Below are 20,773 nucleotides of genomic sequence, written 5' to 3' on the forward strand. Positions count from 1 at the left end.
CTCCCAAAGTGCTGGGATTACAGGCTTGAGCCACCGCGCCCGGCCACCTTTTTTCTTAAATAAATTGTAATATCCTCATCTAAGCTATTTAACAACTTTAAAATAAAATATTTTGTTACTTTTTTTTTTGAAACGGAGTCTCTGTTGCTCACGCTGGAGTGCAGCGGCGGGATCTCTGCTCACTGCAACCCTCTGCCTCCTGGGTTTAAGGTATTCTCCTGCCTCAGCCTCCTTAGTAGCTGGGATTACAGGTGCGTACCACCATACCTGGCTAATTTTGTGTATTTTTAGTAGTGACGGGTTTTCAACATGTTGGCCAGGCTGGCCTCAAACTCCTGACCTCAGGTGACCCACCTGCCTCAGCCTCCCAAATTGCTAGGATTATAGGGAGCCACTGCTGCTTTTTTAAATTGTCTTTTTCTTTACTGGGATTTCCGTTTGAATGATCCTGATGGATAAGAATGCTGTTAATTTTTTTTCCCTCATAGCCTGCAGCTTTTCTCAGTTCACTTATTGTGGGATTTTATTGTCATTGTTGATTTCCCAGGATGATAATCATGCTGTCTGAAGAGCTGCTTTTTATTTCTTTCTTTCTCGTATATGATTAGTCTAATTGTTTTTTCCTCAGTATTGATTGTCAGCTTTTCCAGCCTTGTATCATGTGGAAAAAGAGGCTGGGGATGCCTTTTGATGTTTTGGTTTTAAAATAACTGACTCTAGTGCTTCACTAAGTATGATGTTGGTGCTTGGTGATTTTACGATAAATTATTTTAAAATAATATGTCATCTTTATCATGTATAACCAGCTTTTAAAACAAGTTCTTGGCTTAAGTCAAAAAACTATGCAGATCACTTTCTCCTTGTAACATTTCTAAATTTCATCCACATCTGAATAATCCTTTTGTTCTTTTTTTTCCCCCTCATTCTTGCTGTCATCTTAATCTACTCTAATCCTTGTCTTAGTAGCAAGAAATATTTTTTTCCTGAAAATTTTCTTTAGTGTCAGAGCCATTTGTGATTGTAGTGGTTTTACCCCGCTCTACTGAGCGCATTTGTTGTAACCTTATCGCTCTGTGATACACTCAGATGTAAATCTTCCGGAGTCTGATGGGTGCTTGACAGTGGCCTTTCCTTCACCAGAAATTGCTCTGATTTCTAGTGAAGTAAAACAGCCTTCCATGGAAGCACGAAAAGTGGCTGGTCCCAGGTTTCAGTCTTAACTCAGAGTTTTTGCCTTCTAGGTTCTAAGTGTACATTGATTTTTCTTCCTAGTCAGTACTCTTTTTTTTTTTTTGAGACAGAGTTTCACTCTTGTTACCCAGGCTGGAGTGCAATGGCGCAATCTCGGCTCGGCGCAATCTCGGCTCACCGCAACCTCCGCCTCCTGAGTTCAGGCAATTCTTCTGCCTCAGCCTCCTGAGTAGCTGGGACTACAGGCGTGCACCACCATGCCCAGCTAATTTTTGTATTTTTAGTAGAGACGGGGTTTCACCATGTTGACCAGGATGGTCTCGATCTCTTGACCTTGTGATCCACCCGCCTCGGCCTCCCAAAGTGCTGGGATTATAGGCGTGAGCCACTATGCCGGGCCACCTAGTCAGTACTCTTAAAAGGCTGGGGACAGTTGACATTCCTGTTTGAGTGAAAAGCACTCTCATCCCATGAATGTGTTTCTTGGGATTTCTGCTATTAATTTTTTTTTTTTTTTTTTTTTGAGATGGCATCTTGCTCTGTCTCCCAGGCTGTAATGCAGTGGTGAAATCTTGGCTCACTGCAACCTGTGCCTCCCAGATTCAGTGATTCTCTTGCCTCAGCCTCCCTAGTGGGATTACAGCCACCTGCCACCACGCCCAGCTAGTTTTTTGTAATTTTAGTAGAGACAAGGTTTCACCATGTTGGCCAGGCTCGTCTCGAACTCCTGACCTTAGGTGATCCGCCCACCTCAGCCTCCCAAAGTGCTAGGATTATAGGCATAAGCCACCATGCCTCGCCTTTTTTTTTTGAAATGATTGTAGTGTCATAGGAAGTTAGAAAAATAGTACTAAGAGACCCTGTGAACCTATCTCCTAGTCCCCACCAGTGGTGACGTCTTGTGGAATTTCCATTTTCAGTGCTTCCAGGGACAGCTCTGTCTTTTTCAGCATGTCTTTTTAGCATCTTCATTACAGTCAGCCTTTAGTCCATGCTGTGCTTACGCAGTAATTTCCCCAGCTAGGAGACAGGACTAGGTGATGTGGTTCTTTTTTTAAAAAATAGGTTTAGCAGGTACAAGTACCATTTCCTTACATGCACATATTGTGTAATGTTGAAGTCTGGGCTTTGGCAGTACCCATTGCCCAAATAGTGAAAACTGTACCCAGTAGGTAACTTTTCAGGCCTCAGACCCCTCCCATCCTCCCACATTCTGAAGCCTCCAATGTCTGTTTTGTTTTGTTTTTTTGAGACGGAATCTCTGTTGCTGAAGATGGAGTGCAGTGGCACTATCATGGCTCATGCCTCATGGCTCACTGCAACCTCTGCTTCCTGGGTTCAAGTGATTCTTCTGCCTCAGTCTCCCAAGTAGCTAGGGTTAAAGGCACCCGCTACCACTTGCCTCAGCCTCCCAAAGTGCTAGGATTACAGGCACGAGCCACTGTGCCCCGCCCCCATGTCTCTTACTCCATTCTGCATGTCCATGTGTAGCCCTTGCTCAGCTCCCATGTTGACGAGATTCTTGCCCTTTTTTTGCTATTATCTTTTTTCCTTGAGCAAGGCATTTAATCTGTCTCAGCCTTAATTTCTTCTCTGTAAAATGAGGGACGCAGTCACATATACTTAGATTTTTCTTTTTTTGCACTAGTCCATTTTTTTTCTTTGTGGAGGAATTTGTACAGGATTTTTCTTTTTCTAAAGTGTGATTGCTTAGTGGAAAGGCCAGCCTCTAGATTGGAAGAAGCCATTGATCAGCCCTTGTCTGAGTTGTTATCCTCTTTAACTTCCATGGAACAAACAGGAATTTAAAAACTGAAACATCATTTAGGCTCATTTCAAAGACACATAGAATGATAAGAGCAATGGTGAGTTAACAGATTTGGAACTGGCAATTAAACAGAATACCAGTAATGTGGAAAAAAGCAAAGGCATATAGAACAATTTCCTATCCTTAGCAATAAATTCACACAGAATCCTGTCACCTGCACATTTTAAGTAGAAAAGGATGACCCCAGAACGTGGATTTAAAATTAATAACGCTAAGATGGTTATTATCATTAGTGATAACTTCTATATAATTGTCATGGAGAGCTTATTATGCATGAATCTGTAACTTGTTATTATGGTCTTCACTAGAAATTGCATGTCTTTTATTTCTGAAATAAATTATTGGGATGAAGAGCACTGTCAGTTTTTGTATTAAATTGTTTCAGTAGAGCATGGCAGAATATTTAACATGATGAATCTGAATGAACTGATCAGAGTTGGAGCCAGTCGAGATGGTTAATGCCTATAATCCCAGCACTTTGGCAGGCCAAGGTGGGCGGATCACCCGAGGTCGGGAGTTCAAGACCAGCCTGACCAACATGGAGAAATCCTGTCTCTACTAAAAAATTAGCCTGGTGTGGTGGTACATGCCTGTAATCCCAGCTACTAGGGAGGATGAGGCAGGAGAATTGCTTGAACTCGGGAGGCAGAGTTTGCGGTGAGCCAAGATTGCACCACTGCATTCCAGCCTGGGCAACAAGAGTGAAACTCTTGTCTAAAAAAAAAAAAAGCGCAAGGAAATTATCAGACTTATGTGAGAAATGTGGTTCTGCACTGGATGTTCTGTAGACAGAAGAGAAAAAAATCCCAGCCTAGAAGCGTTATTGAAATTGCATCGAGGAAAAACTTTAGTCTAGGGGTCAGATTGTCACTCTGAGAGAACTACTGCATTCTGTCTCGCTCTCATCAGAGGAAATTCTTGTACCAGTACCACTCAAATTCTCTGTTCTCCAAGTCCTGGCCTCAAGGGATTCTCATGTCTTAACATCCCAAATAGCTGGGATTACAGGCACACGCCACCACACCCAGCAAATTCTCCATTCTTTACAAAAAATTTTTTTTTCTTTGTTGAGACAGTCTCGCTCTGTTGTCCAGGCTGGAGTGCAGTGGCATGATCTCAGCCCACTGCAACCTCCGCCTCCTGGGTTCAAGCCATTCTCCTGCCTCAGCCTCCCAAGTAGCTGGGATTATAGGCATGTGCCATCACGCCTGGCTAATTTTGTAGCCTGGCGTCTTGGTCAGGCTGGTCTCAAACTCCTGACCTCAAGTGATCTGCCCACCACAGCCCCCCAAAGTGCTAGGATCATAGCCGTGAGCCCTATACAACTTTTCAAATTCTCTTATTTTTTTTTTTTTTTTGAGACAGAGTCTTATTCTGTCACCCAGGCTGGAGTGCAGTGGCGTGATCTCAGCTCACTGCAACTTCCTCCTCCTAGGTTTAAGCGATTTCCCTGCCTCAGCCTCCTGAATAGCTGGGACTACTGACTCACACCACCACACTTGGCTGATTTTTGTATTTTTAGTAGGGATGGGGTTTTGCCCTGTTGGCCAGGCTGGTCTCGAACTCCTGACTTCAGGTGATCTGACCACCTTTGCCTCCCAAAGTGCTGAGATTACAGGCATGAGCCACTTGCACCAGCCTCTCAAATTCTCATTATTTCCTTTGATTTAATTCCTGGGCTGGGCTCCTCTGCCTTGCACGCATGGTTTTGTGTTGCTTTGGCTTTGGAATCAGTAACCAATCCCTGTCATCATATTCCTTGCTGACTCGGGAAAAATGGAAATTACCAAGAGTTATAAAGTAATACAGAAAGGCACGGTGCTCCCATCTATGATTAAGTGCATGCGACTAATTCATACTTAAGAAGGTTTTTTTTGTCTCCTCTCCTTGCTCTGTTTAAATTGCTGATTCTCTCACGCCTGATGACTCTTCTCTCAAATGCCCATCCTTGGTATTTCCTCGAAGTTTTGTGCACCGAGGGCGGCCTGAGCCTCTGGATCTTCACTTGGGCATGTTCCTGCCCACCTTGCTTCACCAGGCAACTGCGGAGCAGCAGGAGCGCTTCTTCATGCCCGCCTGGAACTTGGAGATCATTGGCACTTATGCCCAGACAGAGATGGGTCATGGTATGGTGTATTCAGTCTACTTAATGGGTTGGGCGGGCCCCTGTGAACTTAGCATGTATTGGAATGCCCACCATGTGCCATTGATGATGTGTCAATGTTCTATGGTCTCTTTAAATGAGCTCTTTTTGAAGAGTCCAGGTTTTGGTATAAAGACTGCTTTGCAGTGATAAAATTATTGTCTTTTTTTTTTATGCCATAGTTCCCCTTCAGAAGGTCAAGAATGGCAAGTCAGGCCTTATTTACCAAGTGGCATTTCAATGTTACTGAGGCTGTGTAGAATCTGTGTGCGTATAGAGCCTAAAGCTGTTTTTTTCTTCAGTACTGTCTGATTACCTTTAGTACTGATACCTTAATTAACTTTTGAAATTCCAGAAGAAATACAAATAATAGTTTGTGTACTCTTGGATTTGCTTCAGGGAAATGGGTACTTATTTTTTTGTTTGTTTTGTTCTGTTCTTTTGTGTTTTTTTTTTCCCCCACCACCTGTCAAGCAGGAAATGGGTACTTATAACCAAAGTGTGTAACATTTTATGCCTTGGAGTTATTTGTACTTTGAGCCAATCAGTAGTTCTACAAGTGACTTAGCCAGAGAGTGAAAAAATCAAGATAAGCCGAACTTGCCAGCCTTTGGTTTCAGACTCTGTATCTCCACCTTTCATTGATCTTTCCATCCCCTCCTGCTTTCTTCAGGCACCTGGGTGGGTTGGTGGTGGCCGTTGTTCCTCTTCGCATCTGCTCTGAATTGGTCCGCGTTTGCCTTTCATTTGCTTATAGCTTCTCTTTTTGCTCTGATGTTTCAGAAGAACTGGTCTAGTGTGTATCTACCACTTGCTTCTTATTTCCCTATAGCTGCTGCTTTTTACTTGGTGCTGAGTAGTAGTTTACAGGATTTTCATGAGACTGCAAGTGGAATCGTATTTGTTTCGGCTGTGCTTTTGAAAACATTTTGTCCTTATCTGTTCTGTTTAATGTTACCCCTTTTCTGTAAAAGCTGCTTCTTTGATGAAAGCTGTCTGTGTCTGATTTGTTGACTCCCTCTCAGGAAAGTTGTGGATCACACGTTAAGTTGGTTATTCAGCTTGGAAGCTTCTAAATGTTTCAAAGTGTAAGTGTTTAATGAGGTCTAGCGTTGTGAAAGCAGACTGGTAAAGGGTTCCTAACATTTGCTTTGGTACAGTATTTTCATGGAGAGTGCCACCTAGAACATTTTTCTATAACTCTTTTCAAATAATTTTGGTATATTTGTGTTAGGATTTAAAACATAAGACCCTGTCCATCCCAGTATGTGTATGAACCTGGAAACACTTCCTTGGTGCATTAAGGAATGCACCAGCTTAGGACTAAGTTAGACCTGCTATTGGAAATCTGTAGGGTCAATTGAGACCTTATTGTTGGACCTTTAGGAATTTTTTTTCTTTTTTTTTTTTATTCTGTTTTTGTTTTTTCTTATTTTTTGTTGTTGTTTTTTTAGGGATTTTTTTAAAGTTATGTTCTGGGTCATTTCTCCCATAATGATTATACTGTTTAAAGGTCTTATTTTCCATTCTAGCAATCATTCTGAAATAAAATTTTAATTTATAAGAATTTTAGCTGAAATGACTTCCTCTCACATGTTATCTTATTCTCATTAGTGTAGAATTCTAGAATGTTGAATGGGTGTTGTTACTACAATACATATGAGTTGAAATTGGCATACTGCAACTCAGAGATAGGTTTAAAAGGACACTTAACACCCCAGTTAAATTCATATATTGTGATCTTACAAATGTGATTCTAAGTTGCTTTATATTTCCCTTTAGTTGCTGCAAATAAATGTAACAAATCAAATATAGAAACGGAACATGCATGACACTTACATTTTCAACTTAATGGGAAACCATCAGATAGTATGGGAAATTCGGGATCTTGATTATCAACCAGTTGTAGCTCATCTGCAGGTGTTTTTTGTTAGATTTTCTTTTTCTCTGAGATACGAGAGTTTAAAGGACTGTGCAGGAAGTTTTACCTTCTGCTTTTTTTTTTTCTTTCCCATCTCTTTCTTACCTGATGTCAATGTGATTTATCTCCTTAGGAACTCATCTTCGAGGCTTGGAAACCACAGCCACATATGACCCTAAAACCCAGGAGTTCATTCTCAACAGTCCTACTGTGACCTCCATTAAATGGTGGCCTGGTGGGCGTAAGTGAATTTTTCAGCATTTATTGGAGTTTTTGAAGGTTTGTCATGAGATTTTGCTTAGAATGTAGTGCTTATATGAGAATGTCTGCCAGCCTTGGTTGGCTCATGCCTGTAATCCTAACACTTCGGGAGGCTGAGGTGGGCATATCACTTGAGGTCAGGAATTCAAGACCAGCCTGGTTAATATGGTGAAATCCTGCCTCTACTAAAGTAAATACAAAAATTCGGTTGCAGGCGGAGGCCCATGCCTGTAATCTCAGCACTTTGGGAGGCCGAGGCAGGTGGATCCCCTGAGGTCAGGAGTTCAAGACCAGCCTGGCCAACATGACGAAACCCTGTCTCTACTAAAAATAGAAAAATAGCCTGGCATACTGGCTGGCACTTGTAATCCCAGCTACTGGGGAGGCTGAGGCAGGAGAACTGCATGAACCTAGAAGGCAGAAGTTGCAGTGAGCTGAGATTGTGCCATTGCACTTCAGCCTGGGTAACGAGAGAAAAGTTCATCTCAAAAAAAAAAAAAAAATGAGCCTAGCATGGTGGAGCACACCTGTAGTCCCAGCTACTTGGGAGGCTGAGGTAGGAGAATCCCTTAAACCGGTAAGGTTGCAATGAGCTGAGATCACACCATTGCACTCCAGCCTGGGCAGTGGAGCGAGACGCTGTCTCAAAAACAAACCAACAAACAAGCGTGGTAGGGGGGAGGATAAGGGGGAGCCTGGCATAGTGGCACATACCTGTAGACCTGTAGTTGTGGCTACTCAGGAGGCTGAGGTGGGAGGACTGCTTGAGTCCAAGAGTTCAAGCCTGCAGTGAGCCTATGATCATGCTACTGCACTCTAGCCTGGGCGACAGAGTGAAACCCTATCTCCTAAAAGAAAAATTAATAAATAGCTTTGACATGAAACTTTTATATCTTCTTACTGCCATTCTGAGTTATCTTGGAATATGTATTTCTGATACAGTTAGTGGTTGAAGGATTTTTTAATTCACGTTATCTATATGTATATATATCTATATAGATATATATATAGATTTTTTTATTTTGTTGAGACGGAGTCTTGCTTTGTCATCCAGGCTGGAGTGCAGTGGCACGATCTCGGCTCACTGCAACCTCCACCTCCTGGGTTCAAGTGATTCTCCTGCCTCAGCCTACCAAGTATCTGGGATTACAGACGTGTGTTACCACTCCCAGCTAATTTTTGTATTTTTAATAGAGACAGGGTTTTACCATGTTGACTAGGCTGGTCTTGAACTCCTGACCTCGTTCCGCCCACCTTGGCCTCCCAAAGTGCTGGGATTACAGGCATGAGCCACCACACCTGGCTTTTTTTTGGAGACAGAGTCTTGCTTGGTTGCCCAGGCTAGAGCGCAATGGCGTAATCTCAGCTCACTGCAACCTCTGCCTCCCAGGTTCAAGCAATTCTCCTGCCTCAGCCTCCCAAGTAGCTGGGACTGCAGGCGCGTGCCACCACACCCAGCTTATTTTTTGTATTTTTAGTAGAGATGGGGTTTTACTGTGTTAGCCAGGATGGTCTCCATCTCCTGACTTTGTGTCCGCCTGCCTCAGCCTCCCAAAGTGCTGGGATTACAGGTGTGAGCCACAGTACTCAGCCATATGTTTTATTGAATTGTAATTTAAATGTAAGAAGCCATACGTAGCTAGTGATTACTGTTTTGGACCGCACTGCCTTAAGGGATAACCAGGAAGTAATTTAAATTAATATTTTTATCCTAAAATTTTCTCTACGTAAATGCATGAGAAATAAGTAGAAGAGAAAGTAGTAACTGTCAGCTTAAGGGAATTTCTTTCTGAAAGCTAGGTGTGATACTGTCAGCAGAAAGGCTTTCTGGACACGGATTGGTTTAGTCTAGTGTTAGATCTAACATATACTTTCTTCTTTTTCTACACTTTGAAAATGTAAGAATGTTTGCTAACCTCTCACTTGTTCTCTTTGATGTTACAGTTGGAAAAACTTCAAATCATGCAATAGTTCTTGCCCAGCTCATCACTAAGGGGAAATGCTATGGATTACATGCCTTTATTGTACCTATTCGTGAAATCGGGACCCATAAGCCTTTGCCAGGTAAGAATTGTTCATCTGATGTTGAGATGAAAATTAAACTGAGCACTTTCTTCTGCAGAAGGTAGGATGCCCTACTGAAAAGGCAGAGCGGAAACCAGAAATTCTCGAGCATAAACATCTTGTGACTTTCCTTTCATCTGTGGTAGGAATTACTGTTGGTGACATTGGCCCCAAATTTGGTTATGATGAGATGGACAATGGCTACCTCAAAATGGACAACTATCGTATTCCCAGAGAAAACATGCTGATGAAGTATGCCCAGGTATGCTTTGATGGAAAATAGAAGCAGAGGCATCAAACAATGGGGTTGCAGTGGCTCTTGCTAACAACAGGGTTAGAATGGTCTGTTTTTTTAGAAGGTAATAACAACCAGGCAATCTGGCATATTCCTGTTATCCCAGCACTTTGGGAGTCTGAGTGTGTGGACTGCTTGAGCCCAAGAGTTCAAGACCAGCCTAGGCAACATAGTGAGAGCCTATCTCTACAAAAAGTAAAAAAGTCTAACTGGGTATGGTGCACACGTGTGTAGTCCCAGCTATTTGGGAGGCTGGGGTGGGAGGATCACTTGAGCCTGGGAGGTCAAGGCTGCAGTGCGCTGTCAGTGTGCAACTGTACTCCAGCCTGGATGACAGTGAGACCCTGTCTCAAAAAAAAGGAAGTAAAAATGTATTTTTACTTCTGATGTTTCTTTTATTTTGACAGTGAAATCAGAAGCAGTTAGCGGTGAAGGACATATTTTGATTTGCTAAACCAGTGATTCTCAAACTTCTGCATGTGCTAGAATCACCTGGAAGGCCAGTTAAAGCCCAGATTGCCAGGCCCTACCCCGGAGTTTCTGATTCAGTTGGTCAGGGTGGGGACTAAGATGTAGTGTTTCACACAAGTTGCCAGGTAATGCTGATGCTGCTGTTCTAGGGAGCACACTGAGAACCAATGAACTGCCTCTTGGGCTTAACAGAAGGAAGCATCAGTCCCATGTTCTTCTTCCAGGTGAAGCCTGATGGCACGTATGTGAAACCGCTGAGTAACAAGCTGACTTATGGGACCATGGTGTTTGTCAGGTCCTTCCTTGTGGGAGAAGCTGCTCGGGCTTTGTCTAAGGCGTGCACCATTGCCATCCGATACAGCACTGTGAGGCACCAGTCTGAAATCAAGCCAGGGTAAGGGTAGAGTCCGATATGGGCTCAGTACTGAAGGCCTAGTTTTCCCCTCATTCAGATCCCAGAATTCCCAAATGTCAGTACGGAAGATGCATTGTCACTGCAGAATTGGCTAGGGTGATACTGGGCCTGCAACTTGGTATCTAGGCTTCCTTTTCTTAAGAGGAGAGATAGGAGTAACCACCTTTGTTATAATCAGTGGCTTCCAAAAAAGAAAAAAAGAGAATATCCACCTTATTATTTTTAACCTTCTAAGAAAAGTAGTAATAATATTACTTGAGCTTTATAAGTGAAATGTTCAACACACTAAAGGCAATTTGAAAGTTCCAGTTACCACTAGCAACTATAAATTGTATATGGTGAAAGTGACATTAGGCCAGACATGGTGGCTTACGCCTGTAATCTCAGCACTTTGGGAGGCCGAGGCAGGTGGATCACAAGGGCGGGAGTTTAAGACTAGCCTGGCCAAGATGGTGAAACCCTGTCTCTACTAAAAATACAAAAATAAGCAAGGTATGGTGGCGGGCGCCTGTAATCCCAGCTACCCAGGAGGCTGAGGCAGAGAAATGCTTGAACCCGGGAGGCAGAGGTTGCAGTGAGCCAAGATCATGCCGCTGCACTCCAGCCTGGGCAACAGAAGAAGACTCCATCTCAAAAAAAAAAAAAAGAAAGTGCTGGCTGGGCACGGTGGCTCACGCCTGTAATCCTAGCACTTTGTGAGGCCAAGGTGGGTGGATCACCTGAGGTCAGGGGTTCAAGACCAGCCTGGCCATCATGGTGAAACCCCATCTTTAAAAAAAAAAAAAAAAAAAAAGTGATATTAAATTTGTTTCCCTTTTTTACATTCATGGCCATAGTTTATTCCTACAACTGCCTTTCACTGATGCTTCCTGATACTCTTTTTACTCTTAACGAATAAAGAAACTGGCCAGGTTTGGTACTTACACCTATAATCCAAGCACTTTGGGAGGCCAAGGCAGGAAGATTGCTTGAGCCTAGGAGTTTGAGACCAACCTGGGCAACATAGCAAGACCCTGTGTCTATTTTCTTTTCTTTTCTTTTGAGACAGAGTCTCACTCTGTCACCCAGGCTGGAATGCAGTGGTGCAATTTCAGCTTGCTGCAACCTTTGCCTCCTGGGTTCAAGTGATTCTACCAAGCCCCCCAAGTAGCTGGGATTACAGGCAGACGCCACCACACCTGGCCAATTTTTATATTTTTAGTAGAGACACGGTTTCGCTATGTTGGGCAGACTTGTCCATTTTCAAAAAGATTAAAAATAGACAAGGCACAGTAGCTCATACTGTAATCTCAGCACTTTGGGAGGCCAATTCAGGCAGACCACAAGGTCAGGAGTTCAAGACCAGCCTGGCCAATATGGTAAGACCCCCATCTCTACTGAAAATACAAAATTAGGCAGGCATCGTGGTCTGTGCCTGTAGTCCCAGCTACTTAGGAGGCTGAGGCAGAAGACTCACTTGAACCCGGGAGGCAGAGGTTGCAGTGAGCCAAGATCGCACCACTGTACTCCAGCCTGGGTGACAGAGAGACTCTTGTCTCAATGAAAAACAAATAAATATGGAATTCAGATGGCAGATAAGGAACTAAAAAAGAAAAAAAAATAAATAATAAATTTATTTTAAGGCCAGGCACAGTGGCTCATGCCTGTAATTCCAGCACTTTGGGAGGCCAAGGCAGATCGATCGCTTGAAGTCAGAAGTTCAAGACCAGCCTGGCCAACATGGTGAAACCCCATCTTTACTAAAAATACAAAAATTAGTTGGGCATAGTGGCGGTGCCTGTAATTCCGGCTATTCAGGAGACTGAAGCAGGAGAATCACTTGAACCCAGGAGGTAGAGGTTACAGTGAGCCAAGATCACAACACTGTGCTCCAGCTTGCATGATAGAGGGATAGAGGGAGACTTTGTCTCAAAAAAAAATAATAATAATGATAATTACATTTTTAAAAAGTAACGAGGAAATTGATACAAGCAGACCTCTGCCAGTTCTTACACTTCAAAATATTCAACACCGTGCATTGGGTCTTCTCCAAGATTGTGGTCAAAATACAGTCTATTCAGCCATCTAGCAAGCAGATCTTTTCAGCATTGCCGCCTTATTAGGTTGGCTAGTGTTGGTTTTATGTGTTGCTAGGAGCTGTGGTTTTCTTAATCATACTGGAAAGCCTAGGACAGAGATGGATTATGCAGAGAGAAAATTCTGTCGACCTAAAGCAGTACAAGGTAATTAGAGCATGGTCTTCAGGAGCCAGATAGCCTACATTTGGCTGAGCACCGTGGCTCACGGCTGTAATCCCAACATTATGGGAGGATGAGGCAGGAGAATTGCTTGAACCCAGGAGGCAGAGCTTGCTTTGAGTCAAGATTGTACCACTGCACTCCAGCCTGAGCGACAGAGGGAGACTCCATCTCAAAAAAAAAGAAAAAAGCCTCAATTTAAATCTAAGATGTGTCACACATGAGCTGTGTGACCTCAGGCAGATTCTTAACCTCTCAGTTTCCCATGTGTAAAATGGAGATAATAATAGTAACTACCTCACAGTGCCCTTATGAAGACTGAAGTTAAAATATCAAGCGCTTATATTAGAACCTAGCACATAGAAAGTTCTGTATAGACATTTACTTGTTATTATTATTTTCTATGTAATGTAGTGAACCAGAACCGCAGATTTTGGATTTTCAAACCCAGCAGTATAAACTCTTTCCACTTCTGGCCACTGCCTATGCCTTCCAGTTTGTGGGCGCATACATGAAGGAGACCTATCACCGGATTAACGAAGGCATTGGTCAAGGGGACCTGAGTGAACTCCCTGAGGTATGCGTTTGGTCTCATTGACTCATGGGCACCCTTCTGTTTCATGGTTGCCTATTGGACCATGTCCAGAGAAAATTAAATGTTGGGACTGATTGCCTGAAAAGAATTATGTAGAACTTTTTCTGGTTGAAAGTGGATCAGATATGAAGATCTGTGGGGTTTGTTTTTAAGTATTTTTAGTGTTATTAGAAATGTTGTACCATGTCAATTATTTGTCATTCAAGGAAACATAAGTGGTGACTTTTCTTCCAAGTAGAACAGCTCAGGAGGGCATGGGTAGTGTTCTCTGTTCTTCTGGCCTCCGACAGCTGCGCTTCTTCAGTTTGCGTGTGTGGCAGCTGTGTTTTGACAGTGGCCAGGATGTGAGAGGAGGGGTGTGTTTTCTCATTGGTTCTTGGCCTGTCAGCACCACAGATGTTCTGACGGATCTGTGCTTGTCCTCTCAGCTTCATGCCCTCACCGCCGGACTTAAGGCTTTCACCTCCTGGACGGCAAACACTGGCATTGAAGCATGTCGGATGGCTTGTGGTGGGCATGGCTATTCTCATTGCAGTGGTCTTCCAAATATTTATGTCAATTTCACCCCAACCTGTACCTTTGAGGGAGAAAACACTGTCATGATGCTACAGACGGCTAGGTGAGAATCAAATTCGTGATTTCTCTCATCTGTTCATAAGAATGTTCTAGTATTTTTCCTAGGTTCTTGTTCCCATGTTTTCTTTTCACCATATATGTGTATATGTTCCTGAAGGTATAATTTTGCCTTCCATACTGACTCACTCTGCTAGAGAGTATGAAGCACCTGTTACATCATTTGAAGTCATGTCAAGAGTAGAGTTACTGGGCTGGGCACAATGTCTCACACCTGTAATCCCAGCATTTTGAGAGGCCGAGGCAGGCGGATCACTTGAGGTCAGGAGTTTGAGACCAGACTGACCAACATGGTGAAGCCCTATCTCCACTAAAAAACACAAAAATTAGCTGGGCATGGTAGTGCATGCCTGTAATCTCAGCTACTTGGGAGGCTGAAGCTGAAGAATCGCTTGAACCCGGGAGACGGAGGTTGCAGTGAGCCATGATCGGGCCATTGCACTCCAGCCTAGGCAGCAAGAACGAAACTCCATCTCAAAAAAAATAAAAAAAGAGTGGAGTTACTAAAAGTATGTTTACTGGTGATTTTTAGGTTCCTGATGAAAAGTTACGACCAGGTGCACTCAGGAAAGTTGGTGTGTGGCATGGTGTCCTATTTGAACGACCTGCCCAGTCAGCGCATCCAGCCACAGCAGGTAGCAGTCTGGCCAACCATGGTGGACATCAACAGCCCCGACAGCCTAACAGAAGCATATAAACTCCGTGCAGCCAGGTGAGCTCGCCCTCAGGAGCTAGAGTATGCAGCAGTGGGGCTGGGGCCCTAAGAGGTGACAAGAAGGCATCTGTCATCTGTCTGATGACTTGATCATTTCCTCAGACCTCCAATCTGTGTCTTAACAGATTAGTAGAAATTGCTGCAAAAAACCTTCAAACAGAGGTGATTCACAGAAAAAGCAAGGAGGTAGCATGGAACCTAACTTCTGTTGACCTGGTTCGAGCAAGTGAGGTCAGTGGTAGTTCTTTTTCTCTTTCTCTGCCCCCCAGCATCCTGCCTTTTCTAGGGCAGAAACCCTAGTCACTGTGCATTGAACCTTTTTCCATTCTCAAACTCTGGTGTTTTCTTTCTATCTTAGGCACATTGCCACTATGTGGTAGTTAAGCTCTTTTCAGAAAAACTCCTCAAAATCCAAGATAAAGCCATTCAGGCTGTCTTAAGGAATTTATGTCTGTTGTATTCTCTGTATGGAATCAGTCAGAATACAGGGGATTTTCTTCAGGTCAGTATTTTCTAAGTTTTTTTATTGTTTGTTGTTGTTGTTGTTGTTTTTGAGACAGAATCTTGCTGTTACCCACACTGGAGTGCAATGGCGCGAGCTCAGCTCACTGCAACCTCTGCCTCCCGGATTCAAGCGATTCTCCTGCCTCAGCCTCCCAAGCAGCAGGGACTACTACCATCACGCCCGGCTAATTTTTTGTATCTTTAGTAAAGACGGGGTTTCACCGTATTAGCCAGGATGGTCTTGATCTCCTGATCTTGTGTTCCACCCACCGCAGCCTCTCAAAGTGCTGGGATTACAAGCATGAGTGAATCACCACACCCAGCCTTGTTGTTTTAAGAAAAATAGGCTGGGCGTGGTGGCTCACACCTGTAATCCAAGCACTTTGGAGGCCAAGGCGGGTGGATCACCTGAGGTCGGGCGTTCAAGACCAGCCTGACCAACATGGTAAAACCCCATCTTAAAAAAAAAAAACAAAAAAAGAACTTATCACTTTGGCCAGGCGCGGTGGCTCACGCCTATAATCCCAGCACTTTGGGAGGCCGAGGCGGGTGGATCACGAGGTCAAGAGATCGAGACCATCCTGGTCAACACGGTGAAACCCCGTCTCTACTAAAAATACAAAAAATTAGCTGGGCATGGTGGCGCGTGCCTGTAATTCCAGCTACTCAGGAGGCTGAGGCAGGAGAATTGCCTGAACCCAGGAGACGGAGGTTGCGGTGAGCCGAGATCACACCATTGCACTCCAGCCTGGGTAACAAGAGCGAAACTCTGTCCCAATTAAAAAAAAAAAAAACAAAACAAAACAAAAATAATTGTTGGCCTGGCGCAGTGGCTCACTCACGCCTGTAATCCCAGCACTTTGGGAGCCCAGGGCGTGTGCATTGATCACTTGAGGTCAGGAATTCAAGACCAGCCTGACCAACATGGTGAAATCCCATCTCTACTAAAAATATAAAAATTAGCTGGTTATGGTGGCGTACACCTGTAATCTCAGCTGTGAGGGAGGCTGAGGCACAAGAATCATTTGAACTGTGGAGGCAGAGGTTGCAGTGAGCCAAGATGGCACCACTGTACTCCAGCCTGGGTGACAGAGTAAGACTCTGTCTCAAAAAACAGAAAGATAAAAGAAAAATAATTATTGTTTGCTTTATAGCTGTATATGCATATAATTATGTCTGTCTATATATATGTGTGTTTTATTTACTTATTGTGGTCTCTTTTAGGGGAGCATCATGACAGAGTCTCAGATTACCCAAGTAAACCAGCGTGTAAAGGAGTTACTCACTCTGATTCGCTCAGATGCTGTTGCTTTGGTTGATGCATTTGATTTTCAGGATGTGACGCTTGGCTCTGTGCTTGGCCGCTATGATGGAAATGTGTATGAAAATTTGTTTGAGTGGGCTAAGAACTCCCCACTGAACAAAGCAGAGGTAAAATCCAATATCTTTGCACCTTTTTTAAAGTCTTCACTTCAATATTGAGGCAAGAAAGGCCTCTGGAAAGAAATTTATCTGTGAAAGCTTTGAAAGCACTGTGGCCACTTCTGACAGTCACTTTATTTGAGCAACAGGCTCAGAAAGGAACTGGGTTAGTCCCACAGTAACCAGGGTCTTAATCAATTTCAATTTTTGTTAACAAATTGAACATTAAAAAATATATACAAGGCCGGGCGCGGTGGCTCAAGCCTGTAATCCCAGCACTTTGGGAGGCCGAGGCGGGTGGATCACGAGGTCAAGAGATCGAGACCACCCTGGTCAACATGGTGAAACCCCGTCTCTACTAAAAATACAAAAAATTAGCTGGGCATGGTGGCGCGTGCCTGTAATCCCAGTGACTCAGGAGGCTGAGGCAGGAGAATTGCCTGAACCCAGGAGGCGGAGGTTGCGGTGAGCCGAGATCGCGCCATTGCACTCCAGTCTGGGCAACAAGAGCGAAACTCCGTCTCAAAAAAAAAAAAAAATATATATATATATATATATATATACAAGCCAGGTGTGTTGGCTCATGCCTATAATCCCAGCACTTTGGGAGGCCAAGGTGTGCGGATCACTCTAGGTCAGGAGTTTGAGACTAACCTGGCCAAAATGGTGAAACCCCTGTCTCTACTAAAATATAAGAAATCGCCAGGTGCGGTGGCTCACACCTGTAATCCTAGCACTTTGGGAGGCCAAGGCAGGCAGATCATGCGGCCAGGAGATCGAGACCATCCTGGACAACATGGTGAAACTCCGTCTTTACTAAGAATACAAAAATTAGCGGGGTGTGGTGGCTCACGCCTGTAGTCCCAGCTTCTCAGGAGACTGAGGTAGGAGAATTACTCGAACCTGGGAGGCAGAGGTTACAGGGAGCCGAAATTGTACCACTGCCCTCTAGCCTGGATGACAAGAGGGAAACTCTAGCTCAAAAAATACACACACACACACACACACACACACACACACACACACACACATAGAATAAAATATACACAAAGAATTCCATTGTGCTCTTTCGTACACCCTTTGTCTAGCTGCAATGACTATCAACTCGTGACCAGTTGTGTTTCATCTGAGCACCCCTCCTCCTTCTCTTGGGGACTATTTTGAAATAAACCTAAGATATTAGATACTTTTATTCATAAATAACTCAACACATAGCTCTGAAAGATTAGGACTCTTTTAAAAAAAAAAAAAAAGACAGGATTTCACCATGTTGGTCAGGCTGGTCTTGAACTTCTGACCTCAGGTGATCCGCCTGCCTCGGCCTCCAAAGTGCTTGGATTACAGGCTGTGAGCCACCGTGCCTGGCCAAGATTAGGACTGTTAAGAAACAACCACAGGCCGGGCACGGTGGCTCGTGCCTGTAATCCTAGCACTTTGGGAGGCTGAGGTGGGTGGATCACTTGAGTTGAGGAGTTCTAGACCAGCCTGGGCAATGTGGCAGACCCCCATCTCTACAAAAAATACAAATATCAGCTAGGCATTGTGGCGCACACCTGTAGTTCCATCTGCTTGGGAGGCTGAGATGGGAAGATCACTGGAGCCTGGGAGGCAGAGGCTGTAGTGAGCCAAGATTGTGCCACTGCACTCCAGCCTGGGCAACAGAGCAGGACTCCGTCTCAAAAAAAAAAAAAAAAGGTATATTATTTAACATGGCAAACTCTTTATCAGTAGTTCCTCTCTCTCCCTTCCCTACAGGTCCATGAATCTTACTACAAGCACCTGAAGTCACTGCAGTCCAAGCTCTGACGTGGCACAAGGACAAGTTGAATCTGCTCCAGGAAATACTTGTGTGCAGCTCAAATCTGTGTGGAATCTTTTTCGAATTCAAATAGCTATAGAGCAAATGATAAATTGACCCCTTTTTATAAATGACGGGGAAAAAAATGAACAGATTTCAGAGATTAAATGAAAAACAGATATTTTAAGTGCAATTAACACTGAAAGAGACCTGTTAAGGATTCAGAAAAAGCTTAAGAAATGCGATATTACTTCCTTTTATAATGCTGCTGATCCCAATAGACTATGACTTTTGATAATTAGCAGAATTTAACTACTAAGTAGTTAATTATTTTCACATTTTAATTGCTAATCACTGGCTATATAAGGGTTTTTAAGCAAAGGTGTTTTTTGAAGTGGTATAAAACCCTTCCAAGCTTTCCTGCTCAGTGTCCTATCAGACTTAACCACGGGGGCCTGGCTTAAAAGCAGGGTTGAAGAAAAGGGACTAGGGAAGGAAACTAATTGGAAAACTTAATGTGAATGAGTTCGTGCCTGGCGCAGTCTCCGCCTGCTTGCTCTCCTTTGCTGATGGATTGTGTTTATCAAACTATTCATGCTAGCGTTTCTCCAGCAAGAGGACTTCTTTAGCATGGGCCTACCATTGTCTTGTGTAATTAGTAATTTTCCATTTGAAGGATCAATAAATTGTCACAGTAGTAGGAAGCGTAGGGAGAGCTCTCAGCTGTGGCACTGCTGTAACAGTGGTGACCGTATTAACTGGATTTTCTGGGACAATCAGATATCAAATATTCTGTCATCTTGGCATAAGCCATTAAAAGCCTGGAGGTTACCGTATTTGGCATTAAAAAGAAAATGTCACTTAGGTCACCTCACTCGAAAAAGTAGCACAGAAAAACCCCTCGACACAAACCATGTGTTCTGATTTTTGGTTCAGAAAATATAATAATTGAAACTGTGGGGTTTTTTTTTTTTTTTTTTTTAAACAACTGAGGAAAAACAAAACCAAAAAACTATAGTTAGAAGATAAACGGAAGTTCCATAGGTTCTAGTTCTTATATGTATGGCTTTGTTTTCAGTATATTTCTAGGAGCTTCATCTGAATTGCTACATTGTCCTTTCAGTTGAAATCTAATTTACACAATCATTCTCTATTTAAAGGCTAAATACATACTTCTTATTTTTTTCTTAAAATCAATGTAAGTTACTTTTTTTTTTTAATCTGTGTCATATGCCTCATGAAACAGCTGTTCTAGAACCAGTCCTAAGAATATGGTATAATTCCATGGAAACATAATTCTTATCTTGGGACCTGACATAAAATCTATCCTGGAGAACAGGTAATAAGAGACTTTTAGGTTACAGCAGAAATTCTGCATGTTGACAGAAGCCTTAATCTTTCCACTGGGAGAACTAATTGATAATTGTGTTAAGATTGAAGATTAAACCTGTGTTAATCTCATGTGAGTCTGTCTTGACAGTAGTTCAGATTCTGGGAAATGATAGAAAGTAAACTTAAATGGCTTAATACTGACCTGCTAGATGTAGAATTGTTTCAAAATTTGTGTTGAAATACCTTACTCACAGATGACTATCTGGGCAGGATCTGAGGGTGGTTGAAATGACACCCACCTAATCCAGATGCATAGATGGACTGTCTTAGCAGGTTTGAGGAGCTCATAGACACTACAGAGCCCCCTTTGACCCAGTACCTCAAGTTTTATTTAAAATCTAAACCTGACATTTGATGCTATTTTTATTAATATTTGGAATGTTCTGTCTTGAACCTTATTCAGTATAATCAAAGAATAAAGATATAGTAAACTTCACTGATTTGTGCTATTAAGAGAGAGAAAATATGCCACACAATTAAACATAGGTTTAAATTATGAAGAAATGTAAAATATAGGTTAATTCGATTTCAGTAACACTAAGAACAAAAAAGAACGCAGTGGAACCTGCCGGAGCAGATGGCTGTAAATCAGCATAATTCCTGTTGTATGTAGCAGTAGTTGTGAGTGGCTCCAGTCATTTTAGGAGTCCTTGGAAATACCTGGTACACATTTGTTGGCTGCACCTTAAAGGAAGTGGCAGGTCCAGCTTGTTCTCTCTACCACGCCAGACTGCCGCTGACAAGTTTGGGTCCGTTGGATTCAAAATTTTGTGAACCATTTTCACAAGTACAAAGATAGATTGTAACCTTATCTTCTCCAAAATTACTGAGTAGAATTTTTATTTTTTATTTTTATCTTTTTGAGATGGGATATCACCCTGTCGCCCA

The 20,773-nt window shown here is 43.0% G+C and overlaps 1 protein-coding gene across 3 annotated transcripts in view; it reads left to right on the plus strand.

Annotated features, from left to right (window-relative positions):
• The window catches only part of ACOX1 (acyl-CoA oxidase 1), a 31,923-nt gene extending 11,602 nt beyond the window's left edge, over positions 1-20,321 (plus strand). The window contains exons 3-14 of one of the 3 annotated variants that reach the window (XM_032241619.1): positions 4,985-5,145; positions 7,217-7,324; positions 9,289-9,408; positions 9,555-9,670; positions 10,399-10,568; positions 13,241-13,403; positions 13,850-14,040; positions 14,587-14,766; positions 14,895-15,000; positions 15,128-15,271; positions 16,498-16,704; positions 18,451-20,321. In XM_032241619.1, coding sequence (XP_032097510.1) covers positions 4,985-5,145; positions 7,217-7,324; positions 9,289-9,408; positions 9,555-9,670; positions 10,399-10,568; positions 13,241-13,403; positions 13,850-14,040; positions 14,587-14,766; positions 14,895-15,000; positions 15,128-15,271; positions 16,498-16,704; positions 18,451-18,501 — 1,717 coding nt within the window. In that variant the 3' untranslated portion in view covers positions 18,502-20,321. The remainder of the gene's footprint in view (positions 1-4,984; positions 5,146-7,216; positions 7,325-9,288; positions 9,409-9,554; positions 9,671-10,398; positions 10,569-13,240; positions 13,404-13,849; positions 14,041-14,586; positions 14,767-14,894; positions 15,001-15,127; positions 15,272-16,497; positions 16,705-18,450) is intronic. The other 2 variants (XM_032241621.1, XM_032241620.1) reach the window with 2 other exon arrangements.
• Positions 20,322-20,773: the final 452 nt, after the last annotated feature.

The sequence above is a fragment of the Sapajus apella genome, unplaced genomic scaffold, assembly GCF_009761245.1.
Source record: "Sapajus apella isolate SASKATOON/1434 unplaced genomic scaffold, GSC_monkey_1.0 scaffold48, whole genome shotgun sequence".
Classification (NCBI taxonomy): Eukaryota; Metazoa; Chordata; class Mammalia; order Primates; family Cebidae; genus Sapajus; species Sapajus apella.